The 14761-nt window shown below is 52.9% G+C and overlaps 2 protein-coding genes across 2 annotated transcripts; one reads left to right on the forward strand and one right to left on the reverse strand.

The window, feature by feature from the left end:
* Window positions 1-2130: 2130 nt before the first annotated feature.
* On the forward strand, window positions 2131-4071 carry A1O1_02206 (uncharacterized protein; the record flags this gene model as incomplete). The annotated part of the gene is made up of 1 exon (XM_007723117.1): window positions 2131-4071. The coding sequence occupies one exon, from the start codon at window positions 2131-2133 to the stop codon at window positions 4069-4071; it is 1941 nt and encodes a 646-aa protein (XP_007721307.1).
* Window positions 4072-7978: 3907 nt separating this feature from the next.
* A1O1_02207 (uncharacterized protein) lies at window positions 7979-14529 on the reverse strand (the record flags this gene model as incomplete). Its single annotated transcript, XM_007723118.1, has 2 exons — window positions 7979-14192; window positions 14252-14529. 2 exons carry the CDS (start codon window positions 14527-14529, stop codon window positions 7979-7981), a joined length of 6492 nt encoding a protein of 2163 aa, XP_007721308.1.
* Between the last annotated feature and the right edge of the window lie 232 nt (window positions 14530-14761).

Genomic DNA, 14761 nt, shown 5'->3' on the forward strand with positions numbered 1-14761 from the left:
AAGACTGTGCCCGTTCGACCTAGAGCTGCAGTAAATACAGGGCCTGCCTCTAACTTTCTCCCCGGTCTCCAATCCAGGCCAAAGCCGCAGTCTCTTCTCCAAAGCTTTGCTCAAGGCAAAACCGATGATGAAAAGATGATAAGAGCCAAAAAATACGCGGATAAGAGCCCCGAAGGACACTTAATGGCGATGTCCACCGCGCTGTGCAATGCAGGGACACCGCCATAGCGGACTCACTTCTTGAGCTGAGCCGCTCCCACAAGGTAAGTATGAAGAAAAGAAAAAGAAGAAGATCAGGCGAAGAGAAAGCAGATATATATACCCCCGGAGAAGGGCCAGAGGTCGCCAAGAGAAAATTATCTTGGGAGGGAAAGTGCGCCGACATGGCACGTGCGACAGCGTAGATCTGAGCATGGCCCACCAGCCAATCTCATCTGTGGCACGAGCAGCCACACCGCTCACCACAGCCACCCCTAGAAGACCAGACATATACGGACATTTAAATCTCTTCACCACATGTACTGTAGTTTCATCTGCAGGTCTGATCCAGATCGCTGAGATATTATGACACGGACACCCTATTAGACTCCTGGACTTGATGTTATGTCCGCTGTCCGCTGCAACGTGCTTCGATATCTCGTTTCTCCGTGGCTATCGTTTTAACCCAAAGATGATATGCCAGCTCCAGAATACGAGGAAAAGCCATCATCCAATGCGCCAGGCTCTGCTGGTAAATAAGTACAATTCCCCTTGAGATTGAGTTTGGTCGGGACTGTGTGCCTGCCTGCCGAGAAACTTCCCAGCCCAGGCCTGAGCGTTATGTTCTTCATAGACAACCGATTCTTGCCGCCTGAAAGACGTTATAATGGTGGGTTCCATTTCATACAAGCACGGCTGGATCGTTCCATGGCCTGGTAGCCATGCTTACCTATGGCCATACATTCTCCCTGTACCACTAGAGGGTATCGCTTCTTCTACGAGGCTCAGCGTTGACTCTCGGGGTGCCGCCGCGGGCAAGACAGGTGTTGGCCTGCGATGGTGTATCACTCCCGTCCTCCAAGGTGCCGGCGATGATTCACTTTCAGCCAAGCCATGGGAAACAGCAGGGTTATTGATTGAATTCACAAACTTTCTCTCCAATAACGCAAAGACCCCCAGCACCGAATGGCCCAGGACAAACCACTATGGCTCAACCGTAGTGGAAGGCAGCCATTCGACTGGGCGACCCGACGACAAAAGACTCGAGTTCGAACCGCACTCCCATCCCACCACGGCGACTTTTCGACACTTCGAGCCCTGCGAACCCGGGCTTAACGACGACTGTGACAACCACCACCACCACTCGAACCGAGAACCCTGCGAACCCGGGTTGTCACCAAACCTCCCCTCAAACCGGAAAACCCCTGCGAACCCGGGTTTCACTTCCCACAACCCCCATATCAAAGGGGTTTGTGGAAAAAGTTTTTTGCTGCTAGGTTCCCTTGCGGGGGTGAGCTTGTGGGCTTGTGGTGAGATGACTACAAGTGAAGGAGCTAGTAGGGCTTTGTAGTAGGCGATCTAGAAGTCAAAGGCGTACTTATACCGTATAGATGTCGACTGGCTAATGAAACGATGATTGAGATGTTTTGAATTGTTGCTCCTGTTTCTGTTACCCTCCCACACTGCTGCTGCCATTTCCAAGTGCTGCCATGACACGGCGCAGCGGCAGGTTGCGCGTGCAACTGCTCTTGGGCCGCTCTCAGTCTGTGATTTCAGATCGTTTGTTCAAGCTTACGTGCAATATTCTCTACCATAGGCCTGTCTGTTTGGGGCCGACCGTCGAATCTCTGGGATGCCCTGCTGTAGGAGATATTTCAATACTGTATGTTCACACTGTCCGAGATTTGGTCCTGAGACTCGTAGTCAGTAGTTGTTAAACGGCAGCCAATAATAATCATTAACGCCTCGGCAGACGGATGACCGATAAAGATAAGCCGTTGGGAGGACATCGGCTTTGACCTTCTCTTATCAACGTTCTCGACTTCACACAAGAAACCTGTCTCCTACTTATTGATCAGGCTTCCTAAGTTACTCCACGGCCCTGGAATCATACTATGAAATATATCCGTAACTATGACATGTGAAACTACGATGGCTTTGACCTCAACGGCAACGGCAACGGCAATGTCAACATCATCATCACAATCACCATCACCATCACCATCACCATCACCATCACCATCAACATCCGCACCAGTGTCGCGGAAGAGACGTCTACCCGGCAAAAGAACCAATTCCCTGGGTTGGGCTAAGTCGGATTGCCACACATGCTCTGCGCTCCACCGGCACTGCGATAGACGAAGGCCTCGATGCAGCGCTTGTCTCGCCGATGGAGTCATCTGCGCGGGCTACGTGCAACAGTTGGACTGGGAACGAGGCACGTTGCGGATGGAGAAATCCAAGTTCAAGCCCTTGGGTACCACCATCAAATCCGAACCGGAACGACCCGCCGCGCCCAGCAGTCAACCACTCCCTCGGCCGGCTTCATTCGTGTTCGTGGATCAGCTGCAGGAGGCCAGGAAGCGAAGCGCAAGACGGAAATCGAGGAAGAGTTCCCAATCGAGCATTTCGACAATCGCTTCGAACAACACCAATGCCAGCTCTATGGTGGTGAAGGGCAGCCCAATCTCGATGATGACCTCGGGCCCTTCTCATTCCTGGATGTGGGATCCTAGTTCCCCGACTTCGCCACTCTCCTCCTCGACGCTGTCATTGACGACCACTACGAATACACCGCCGGCCGAGTACGATGCACAGGACTTTCGTCTCTCCCTATCTCCCTCGGTTGGAAGTCATCCTGGGGACTTCGAATACTCCCTATCTTTCTACCACTCCTGCTTCTCCTATACCAGTCTCACCTACGCCGTGCAAGTCAATCCGTGGCAGGCGGCGCTTCCACATATTCAAGACGACGTTTCCTGCGTGCGCGATGCGGCCGTGGCCCTGTCGCAACGCCAGCAAGCACATCTGCGCCGCAAGCCGGAAGGGCTGTCAGTCCTCCGGCTCAAGGCGCGCGCACTGGCAATGTTTGCGACCCGGTTAACCGACTTGTCGTTTGAGTCCGGGATCAGCACTTCTCTACTTCTGCTCGCCCTCGACTACGCCGAGTCGGGCGTTTCGAACTGGTCGATCCATCTGCGAGGGGCTTTTCGCATTCTCGAACACAACGGCGGCATCTGCTCCGCCGAATCGCGTCCGCGGTTGAGAAGCCAGATCGCCATGCTCCTCTGGTACGATGTCAGTGCTGCACTGATCTCCCGGTGCGGACCCATCTTCCCCCGACAATACCTGGAGGCCCTGATGACGTGGCAATCCGAGCACGAATGGAGCATTTTGGCCCTCAATGGCCTGCCGGATGACATGTTCCTCGACATGCATGACCTCGCTGTAGCAGCTGCACATCCCGAAACGGTCTCGCCAGAGACGATTTCAGAGCTGGCGGCCAAGATCGTGGATGCCCAGGTTAATGAACACGCTACCAGACAGCTCACCTTGATGTCCAAGGCTTGGAAGACGACCCTGTTGCTATACATGTCACGCGTCCTCTGGCCTCGTCGAAGACAGACACAGATGGCCAGCCAGTCGGGAATGGACATGGAAATGGAAATGGCATTTCCCTCAACGTTGTCGACACTCAACCCACACAGCCTAGCACGAGAGATTCTCGGGTTAGCCATTGAGATCCCATCCCATAGTAATTTCCAGAAACAGTGCCTGCTGCCCATCATCCTCGCGGGCTGCGAGCTGACCATGGCGGACGAAGGTCTTAGGAAGTTCGTGGTTGACTATGGCGAGCGCTGGAAACAAAAGACTGGAATCTGGATCTTCGACTCCGCCCTGGAATTTATGAGGCGCGTCTGGGAGACCGACGACGCCCACAAGGCCCTTGTACCACAGAATAGCTGGAGTGAAGCCCAGGATGAGGACGTCTATGGCGCTTGTGATCCTGCCAACAGGATGGATGATGGCATAGCTGTTCCTTGGACAGAGATCTTCCCACCAAGCGTCGAGCACGGGTATCTGTTCGGCTGAGATCTGGGAATTGGGTAGGATCAATGATAACGAGATGACTTTTCATGACACCGCAGTCCCAGTACTTTGGCTAGATTGCTGTCCTCTTTTGGAATAAATGCTGCTTCCATGAGGCGCCCTACCTGTCTTGATAACATGCACTCGAATCAACATTATGCATGGGCCCATGTGGTGGCTGAGTTCCGGCTCGCGCTGCCAGTCCTGCTTCGCTTCGTTCAATGTAGTACTGTAATGCCCAGCGTATCTCGCCGACTCTTGGTCTTATTAGTGGCCGAGACGGCCGAGGGCAAATTGGAAGGGAGTGCTGTAGACACGACGCTGGCGACTCGGGTCTGAAGAGACCACGCGGTGGGCGGGGCCTGACACATGTCTCTACCTTAGTTTTGTGTCGCTGCCAGACGAAATAGATAAGAGGCAGAGGAAAGACATGTTCACCGGACAAAGACCTAATCTGTTCGAGGACATCAGTACCACGGATGCCATACCCGCCAGCGTAATCCTCTCCTGACCGCACCCCCTGAGCCATCGAGTCGCAGGTGCGTGGGCAGCAAGATGGATGCTTCAGCTCCCTTTCACACGCAACACGCAACATCGACCGTGAAAGGTCCCGAGTCGTACATAAGGTTGACTTGCTGGGCCGAAGATCAAGTATACGTGTGCTTGGAGGCTTCTCTAGGGCAATATGCCCGTCCGAAAACGATGCCACAAGGCTATGTATGCGACGATCGGTAGCGCGACGAGAGAAGCGACAGGGCCTGCGACGTGACTTACATCCAGTATACCCGGTAGATTGCGACAATATGGGTCTCTTCGTCTGTTTCATATTGTCTCTCGCCCACGACGTGAATATCAGGAAACATACAGCCATGATAACCGACATATCATTGCCACCTCCAGCAACGGACCCCCGTGGACGACCGGAGCATAGAAATCTTGCGCTTTGGCCGCCGTGCCGGTCCCGAAGCCATGGGACGGGGCAAGGACCGCCACGCACCGCACGGTCACTCTTGTGATCAAATACCGTTGTTGTCGCTTTGCTTGTCTTGTCAAGCTGCGACGGTCGGCGTCTGGCCCATCCACATTCTGTCAGTAGGTAGTAGTGGAGGGCATTTGGCCCCTTACCGGTATGTAGTCTGGTAGCAGGACTGCAGATTTGATGTTGATGTTTCCATTTTCCCACCTAAGGTACCTAGGTAGGTACCTAAGGGAGAGTAGCCAAGTCTCGAAGTACCCCATAATAGGAGACGAGGTGGTAGAGTGGTGCAACGGTTGCAGTGAGTGGTACATGTTGGATATTATGTCTGGTGTGGCCACTGTCACTTGTCACTTTTGCTGAATGATTGATTGCCCGTCGCATGGAAGCCTGTCAGGGCACCTTTTGGCTGCTTAGGCCTTGATTTTAGGTACCTTAACGTGCCTTAGGTACATCCACAGTGTAGGTACAGACTGGGACATAAACCCGTTGCGCTGTCATGTAAAGGTCAGGTATTTTACAGTAACGGCGAATTTTCGATTTCGCATCTGTCACACTGCGTCAGACCAAAAGATTCTGTTCTCTATTCCAACTTGAACTCCCCAATCATTGGAAGTCATCACCGTGGCTCGCCTGCCTCGTGCTGGGTCTTGTCTGCCTATCTGCCTGTCTACAGGTGTCAGTCTTGTTCCCGGAAACGTCAGAATCACTACTAGGTACTGCCTAGGTTCCTAGCCAACCCATCAACCGACAATGTATGTATCCATGATCCCGATCCTTGATCCATGAGCTCAAACTTCGGTGAATTACGATGCAGCTGCAATGGGGACTAAACTTGCTTTATCAGAGAAGGGGCAGGCCGCTGTCACCTCGACGGCTATTGAACCCAAAGAATGAAACAGGGAGTTCCTAAGGTAGTAGTAGGTCAGATCCGTACATCCTACACGGTACCTATAGGTAGGTACTTACTTTACCTCAGGTGCGGCAGCAGGTAGGGGAGTAATACTAATACAAGTCCCAAAGATGGAATCCATGGACATTATAGATGGATGCCATGATCGAATCGGATAAGATTTGCAAACCGTCGGATGGGAGACGGGAACCTTTTGCAAACCAATACCAACAGAGCACATCGCCGTCGCTCCAGTTCCAACTACTCTTTCACTAGCATCTATGCAAGGCACTACATCTCCGCAGGCTAATGCAGAATGACGAGATACAAGACCTGCCTCATCTACCTCAGCTGTCCATCTTAAAGATACCTTAGGTACCTCGCCTTACCTTATACCTACGAAGCCCACACTGGCAGTCGACTCCCCCAGCCACCAGCGACCGTCAACCACAACCATTACCACTTTGGTAGTGGTCAGCTGCATTCATCCACCTCGCCTCTGCATGTAGTACGTAGTGCCTTCAAGTTGGCTTGCATGCCGGAAGAGTTGTTGGCTCTCAGCTTCGTTTCTTTCCGGCCAAGCCGTAAGACGGAACTGAGACATGCATATACCCAACCAAGGTACCTAAGGTATGCAGGGAGTGGTAGTACGGTAGACATCGTGCATGCCAGTGTCGAGAGATGGGAGGGAGCGGGAACCATAGGTACCTACCTCTACCTGACCTCACCTTGGTTGAATGTGCCTACTAGGCCACCTTGAGTATCTATTTTTATCAGGTGTAGGTAAAAAAATATCTTGCTTCCTTGTCTTTCAAGACGTCATTATTGTCCCGAGGTTGGAACATGTTCAGGCGGATGTCGGTGGAAGAACTTGAACTCTTCCTTCGGCTCTCGCGTGGATCGAATAGGATGGTACGATGGCAGGAATATAGAATTCCTCTAGCATGGCAGTGTGCAGACAAGATATATGGTACCTGAGGAGTCCGTCTGGTCAATATGTGGGTGGCATCTGCTGTAGCAGGGAAGACCCCCAGTACACAGTATGCTATTCCTGTACATCAATGTACAATGCGTGCTGTACGCTGGATGAAATCTACAGCGACGGACGATGGAGCATCCAGCCAGCCTCGAGCATGATTGTCACCAAGACTACCACTTCAAGCCACCGATCGTCTCTGAATTCCACCACGATCGACCCAACTCGCCGCCCAGACGACGCCAGTCGGCCGAGCAAAGCGGAATTCTGTCCTGCAACGATCCCCAATGGGAGATTTGGCGCATTCCGAAGCCAAAGGAGAAGAAAATCAAGATTGGGAACTCATAAAGAGTTGGCCAGCTGGTCAAAGGACCGGACGCAAGATCCTGATCCTGATCCTGATTATGAATATCCATAATTCCAGGTTCGATGTCGATCCGTCAGTGGGGAAATGCTGGGGTTTGGGCACGGTTGCGGCTGTGACTGTCTCGGAGTGGCAGCACAGACAATGATTTAGTCTTCAAGATCCAACCCGTGCAATAGTGTCACGCGAACTTGGATAATATGTTTGGTAAAAGTGGTACGCATTAGATGTCGCAGGTCAAATCGACCTGGTACTTGAGCTATGAATGACAATTGTTCTCAGGTGTAGAAATACCTCTAGGGAGAGAGGTGAAAGCAACCAAACTCCAATCCACCCGCTTGCCCCAGGTCATCAAGCAAACGCCCGAACAACCCATGTGCAAGCTCGTCAAACCAAGCAAGAAACCCCATGATCCGACGCTCTAAAAATGCCCAGGGGCAAAGACTGTGCCCTGTACTGCTCCCCGTATCCCAACAAGCATGATTCTTATAGCAGTCGAGGAAGTCGTTCGTAAAAAGGCTGGAATTCTATGTCCTCGCAGGAAAGCAACCCCACGGTCTCAGATGTCTCAGTGGGCATCTAAGAGAGTGGTAGCCGTCATAAGAAGTCCTCTAGATGGAGAGACTCTCGCGGATGTATTGGCCAACACCCTTAGCCTGAGAATGCATTAGCTTTTCTGTTGTCCACAACGAACAGCAATAATCAACTTACCACAGGTGGTTTCATCATCGTGAAGTGGTTGCCAACAACGGTAACCGTCTTACATGCTTCGGGGCTGAGAAGTTTGTCCCATCCATTAGGCCCAAAATCTGTGCGGTTCTCCAAGAGCCACTTCATGCTCTTTGGGTCATCCGCCTGAGGCGGTGGTCGCGGGTCACCGGGCTTGCCGCAGACACCATCAGTGGCCCAGATGAGAAGGGTCGGAGGTGCTTGGAAGTCACGTGTAGACTTCAACTCCGGGCGGTATGCTGTCAACGCTTTGATGCTGTACTCAAAGTGAGGCAACAACCAGTTCGGCGTCTTGCCGGTGCCGGTGCCTAACAGACCAATCTCATCAAAGAAGTGGTGGAGGCGGGCGGGCAGGGGTTCAAGTCGGATGGGGCAAGGCGAGTCAATGAGAATCAACTTCTCGACCGTGTAATTTCTGTCGGGGTAGAGTTTGGACAAGTCACTGAGCTGTCGCGTGACTTCGTAGGCAACCACACCACCGGCGGACCAGCCACCAAAGATATAAGGGCCGTTAGGCTGGCGGCGCATTACTTCCTCCAGATAAAGCTTCGAAACTCCCTCAATGCCGCAGGTGTAACTGGTAGGGTCCTTCATGAACGGGCAATTCAGCCCGTAGACAGCGAGGTTCTTGCTGTCGATGGCTGGAATCGACACGTAGGATGTCGCAGATCCGGAACCATCAGGGAACAGGAACAAGTTCTTGGTGGCAGTTTTGGGATTGCCCTGGAGCAAGACAGAGGTGGCGGGTGGCATTTGGACCACAACCTCAACTGGAGGTGCAGCAGGGGCAACGACAACGCTAGCCTTGACTTCGTGCTTCTGAGCGGGCGCTGGTGCAGGTTTCGGAGCCTCAAGGCCCAGAGCCTTTCGAAGGTGTGACAGGGTTGGGTTATCAGCCAAAATCGTCGGATCCAGATCAATCTCGTGTTCTTCTCGGAGCTTTCCAAGGACAGTCAGAGCCATCAAAGAATCCATGCCCAAATTGCTGAGGTCAGTGGTATCCGTGATCTCGATCAGGTCCATCTCCATTTCTTGGGCAATGACCACACGGATGGTCTCAATCATGTCCTGGCCCTGACCAGACGGTGCTTGGGCGACTGCTTCGACCGCCACGGACTTGCCATGATCTTGGGTTTTGGCGGGAAAGTCCTCCGTATCAGGGGTGGTGATGCCAGACTCAACTGTGTCGTCGTCGCTCTCCGAGCCCGAGTCCGTCGAATCAACTGAGCTCGTATCGCCGCCGGTGGAAATCTCGGGTGCATTCATGCCACCAAGATGCTTTCGAAGGGCTCCAACCGAGGCAAAGTCGGTGAACAAAGTGCTTTCGACCTCCAAATCAAGGTCTTCCCTGAATTTGCCCGAAATGGTTAGAGACATCAAGCTGTCAACGCCCATGTCGGCCCATTGAATGTCGTCATTGAGTTCGGCTTGGTCGACATCAATTTCCCTCGCGATAATATCAAAGGCACGGTTGGCAAGACTGCCAGAAGACACCGGCTTCGGTGGCGCGGGAGCCTTGATCTTTACAGCCTTGACTGGCTTCTTGGCCTTTGCCTTCGGTGCGGGTAGTTCCACGGAAGCAGGAGCCGCAGCAAAGGACGGGCTTGGGGCTTTCATAGCAGGTTTCGGGGCAGCAGATGCCGAAGCAGCTTTGGCATCTGCCTTGGGCTTGGGCATCATCACATCCATGAGTTTGCGCGGGATGCACTGGAAGCGAACGCCACCAGCAAGACCAACGACTTCTTTGTTGGCATTGAACACATAGACATCGCCTGCTCTCATCTTGCCACCTCCCACTGGTTGCATTTTGACGTAGGCGTAGTATTGCTTGTCGTGCTGTAGCGGCTCAATGAATCGAAGGCTGCTCCAACCATGAGAAATGAAGCACTCAGCCTGCGGGTTGACAGTAGCATTGACGGTGAAACCAGAGAGATGGCAAGCACTGTCGATGAAATATGGGCTGAAATAGAAGTCACCGTCATTGGGACCGGCCCGAAATTTGATGTAGCTTGTTGCCTCATATTCGGGGCCATCGAAGACAACACTCTGCATGCCTTGGAAGACATCAGAGTAATCGACCAAGGCACCAAAGAGTTTGTAGGCCATTGCACGGCTGACTTTGTCAGCTTCACCGTTCTCCATCTTGTGCTTCAAAAGGTCAATTCTCGACTGGATGAGGTAAGAGGTCTTGTTCCACTCCTCCTTCCAGGCAGCAGCATCTTCAAACACAATGACACACTTGGCATGGACAACATCCTTCTTGCCATTGTTGCTCGTGACGGTGAAATCGGCTTTTCTCGCATCCAAGTCAATTTTCATTGACATACGAACAATTTGTGTCTCTGGTTCGCGGATGTTTTTCAGAAGAAGCGGGGCTGGGTTGTCCATTGTGCCGATGTTGATGTCGACCTTCTCACCGGGCTTCAAGAGGCCAACACCGTAGTTAACCAATGTGTACGCCATGTCGGCGTAGAGAGTGGATGGGCAGAGACCGCTGCCATTGACGAGATGACCAGCAATGACAGGGAACAACTTGGGGTTCGCAAAATCGGACTCTGCAATGATGGTCACAGTGTTGCCCTTGACTTGCTCGGAGACAATCCCTTGTACGGAGGAGGAGAGGTATTTCCTCGCCTTTGCCGGTCCACTTGGCGTGGCTGCAGCTGGGGCAGGTGCAATAGCCTTAGGATAGTCACCCTTGTACAGGAGCCAATCGCCAGTGTATTGCAACCAGTAGTTCTTCTCCTCGAACCCGTAGCAAGGAAGGTCGTTCAGGACACGAAGTGATTCATTCTCTTTGTGGAATGCATCCCAGTTCAAAGGCTTCCCAGCAGTGTAGAGACCAGCCATAGAAGAGGAAATGATTTTCCATGGATCTTCGTCCCGACGCATGGTAGCCAAAGTGGGAGCGGACAAGCAGGATTTGATCATGCTTGCGCAAAGTGGATGGCCACCGACTTCCAGCCAAAGAGAAGTGTCGCTAATGGTGGCAGTTGACATGCCGGCAGACAGACCGCCGACAAAGTCAACTGTCTTTCGGCAATGCCGGCTGAGATAGAATGCGTCGAAGACACCACCCACACTCACAACGTCACTTAGCAGAGGGGAAATCACCGGGACGCGAGGTGCGTGGTATTTGACTGAAGATGCCAGCTTCTCGAAGTCAGCCAAGATGGGATCAACCTGGGATGAGTGGAAAGCGAATGGTAGCTTCAGCTTGGTGCACTTCTGGCCGGCATCAGCCAACTTCTGAGCGACCACATCAATGTCGGCCATGGTGCCGGAAAGGACGGTATCCGAGACGCCATTGATACAAGCAATCTCGATCTTGCCCTGGCTGTTGGCGACGACATCCTGCAACCCGGCGACTGGTGATCTGACAGCAAGCATGGCGTGAGTACCAGCAGTGCACTTCTGCTCTAGAAGTTGAGCTCGAGTGCCGACCAAGTAGATGGTATCTGCGATCGACAGTACACCAGCTGCTTGGAGCGCAGCGTATTCGCCCAAGGAGTGGCCAATGACGACACTGGGAGTGATTCCCCACGAAGCCCAAAGGCGAGTCAATGCCATTTGGATGCAACACATGCCGAGTTGGACGACCGTGGGTGGCAGATGCTGGACCTCGACGGACCCGTCGATCAGAGGCATGATAGATGGGAGACCCTGTCTGAGAGCAATCTCATTGAATTGTTCAATGTCGCCGCGGAACTGCTTGGAGGTCTCAAACATCTTTTGACCCATCCCAGAATATTGAGAGCCTTGCCCCGTGAAAGCCATTGCCACCTGAGGAGAGGCGAGAGGAATAGGGTTGTGGGGTTGGTCATGAATGGCCTTCAGCGATGCATGCAACTGAGGGATTGACTGTACCGGGAACGCTGCACGGTAGCTGTAATGTGCTCGGCGAGCAGTCACGGTGTATGCGAGATCTGGTAGGCCGACATTCGGGTTGGCATTGAGATATGCATCGTACTTGGCCAAAGTCCGCTTGAAAGCAGACAAGGATTTTGCCGACACTGTCACCACGTGGGTTGATCGAGGATCTGAAGAGGGCTCAGGCGGTACCTCGGGACCATCCTCCAAAAGCATTGCTGTGTTACCACCAGCTGCACTAAAGTTGTTGATGAACACAATACGCTTGCCACCTACCGGGCGTGGGAAAGGAGTCGGTTGGAAGGCGATATTGACATTGCGCTCTTTCAGATCAGGTGCAAAGGTTTTGTTGATCTGTTTCTTGATGCCAGTGTGGGGTGGGATCTTGCTCTTCTGCAGCATCAAAAGCACCTTGATCAGGGCTGATACGCCAGAAACAGCTTCACCATGACCGATGTTGGATTTGACCGCTCCAATGTACAAGGGTTGATCAGGGCGTCTCCGCGGTTGGCGTGGTGCAAAGACGGACGATACTGACTCCATTTCAATCCCGTCTCCAGCCTGAGTACCAGTGCCGTGCATTTCAACATAGTTCACATCATTGCTGTGAACGTTGCATTCTCTGAGCACCTTGTCGAACAAAAAGGCCTGATTCTCCGCACACGGATGTGTAATCGAGACGGCCTCTGCGGAGTGATTGGTACCGATACCGCGAATGACACCCAAAATTGGATCGCGGTCCGCAATAGCATCATCCAAACGCTTCATGATGACGGTACAGACACCATCGCCACGGCAGTAGCCATCGGCATCATTGTCCCACGTCTTGCAAGACCCAGTCTTTGACAGGAAGTGGCCTCTGCTCAACCCGGAGAAAATGTCGGAATTCGTGAGCACATTGGCACCGCCCGTGAAGGCAGTGTCACACTCGTTAGCTCTGAGTGATGTGATAGCAACATTCATGGCAGCAAAGCTGGACGAGCAGGCTGTGTCAACCGAAAAGCTCGGTCCTGAAAACTTGAAAAAGTAGTTGATGCGGCCTGGGCCGAAGGCGCGCACTCCGCCCGAGATGAAGTACGTGTCGATATCTTGAGCGGCGTTGACCTCTCGCCAGTCATCGGAGGTCTGACCGTAGAAAGTACCAATTCTGTCGTGCTTGGTGGAAGGGGTTCTGCCCGGAACGATGCCAGCCATCTCCATTGCCTCATAACCCGTCGTCAACATCAGTCGTTGCATGGGATCAGTCTGGGTTGCTTCTCTGGGTGACATGTTGAAGAATCGAGCATCGAAAAGACCAGGTTTCTCAATGAAGTTGCCAAATGGTGTATGAGACGTGTTCTTCTTCTTCGCACTCGGATCAGTGTGAGTCTCCACGGGAAAGCGATCGGCAGGCACCGGTCGATGAACATCCAAGCCCTTCTCCAGCAGCTGCCAGAAGAGCTCGCTGTCTGCGGCATCTGGGAACCGGCCTGCGTAGCCAACGATGGCAATGTCGGCTAGTCGTTTCGTGTCACGAGTGCCCCGGGCGGGGACTGTGCTCCAGCCTGAATGGTCTTCGAGGGTGACCTTCGGTGTTGACGCTTTGAGAGCAGATACGACACTGCTTGCAAGATTTGTCGGGCCGACAGCAAAGACCTTGGCTTCGGACGCCTTGCCAGACGCACAGTACTTGAGCACCTTGTCCCACCTCAAGGGCTCGATGACGATCTCTTTCAAAGCACCCTGCAGGAGTTCAAAGCCATTTTCGGCCGGAATAGGCTGGCCAGTCACACTTGAACAGACAGGAAATTGGACAGTGGTATTACCAAAGATTGTCTTTGTCTGTGGTCGCAAGATCTTCTCCAAATCCGACGGAGAGTGTAAGTGTGAGGCGTGATAAGGCGCAAATATCGAGACTGAGGCATTTTTCTGTGTCCGGAAGAACTCTGAATCTTCAAAGAGGCTGGCCTTCGTCGACGGCGGACCGCTGATGGTGACTGAGGTTGCTGAAGATGCACTGATCCACAGCCTGTTTGTCGGAGCTGTACTCTTCTCCTTGTGAAAGGCGTCCAGTGCCGCCTGCGCGGATTTCTCGTCCGCAGCCACAATGGTCGACCATGACTGAGGCTTGGATTCACCCTCAATCTGCTGTGCAACTCTTCCCACGTGGGCACCAGCTCTGAAGGCGATCCGGACGGCTTCAACTGCCAAGGGAACGAGAGCGGTGAGGGAATCCGAAGAAGCGATTGCGGCCGCAGCAATTAGACCAGTGCAGAGACCGACCAAACGTGCGTCTGTATTAGGCTGAATATAAGAAGGTCGTCGTTCCTCAAAAGCGCTGCGGTGGGAAGTCAGCTCACGGTCCAGTAAGATTCAGGGGTAATTGGAGAAGCATACCCAATGAAATGAGAGAACTGTGATATACAAACAAGGGCACTCTCAACTGCAGCGTCCTTCGCATCTCCTCCGTAATAACGATCGACTAGGTCTTGGACGCTGGAGAAATTAGGGACTGCGTTGGAGGGATGGGATCGGGTTTTGTTTTCGACTCTGACGGCTTCACCAGCTCGTTCCAGGAAACTCTGCAGCAATACATCGTCTTTCCGGGCAAATACCTTGGTGAAGAACGCCCGGCAGTCAGCCGTCTGATCGCCGAAGACGTAGACTTCCTCCATGTTGCAGGTGACAAGTCGACGAACTTCAAACGAGCGTTGCTTAGAGAGCGAGGGAGCGGGTGGACGGGGTGATCAGCTATCATATAGGAGTCGGGTCCAAAAGCGCGCCAGGTGAAAATAGATTCAATGGCCCAGTCGTGAATGACAGCGCCCCCTGGTGGGTCGTGGGTCGTAGGCATGCACGAGATCTGCGCTGGAAATCAAAGAGCATGGCAAGCATCCAAATCTGGAG

This window comes from Capronia coronata (assembly GCF_000585585.1).
Source record: "Capronia coronata CBS 617.96 chromosome Unknown acBCG-supercont1.2, whole genome shotgun sequence".
NCBI lineage: Eukaryota > Fungi > Ascomycota > Eurotiomycetes > Chaetothyriales > Herpotrichiellaceae > Capronia > Capronia coronata.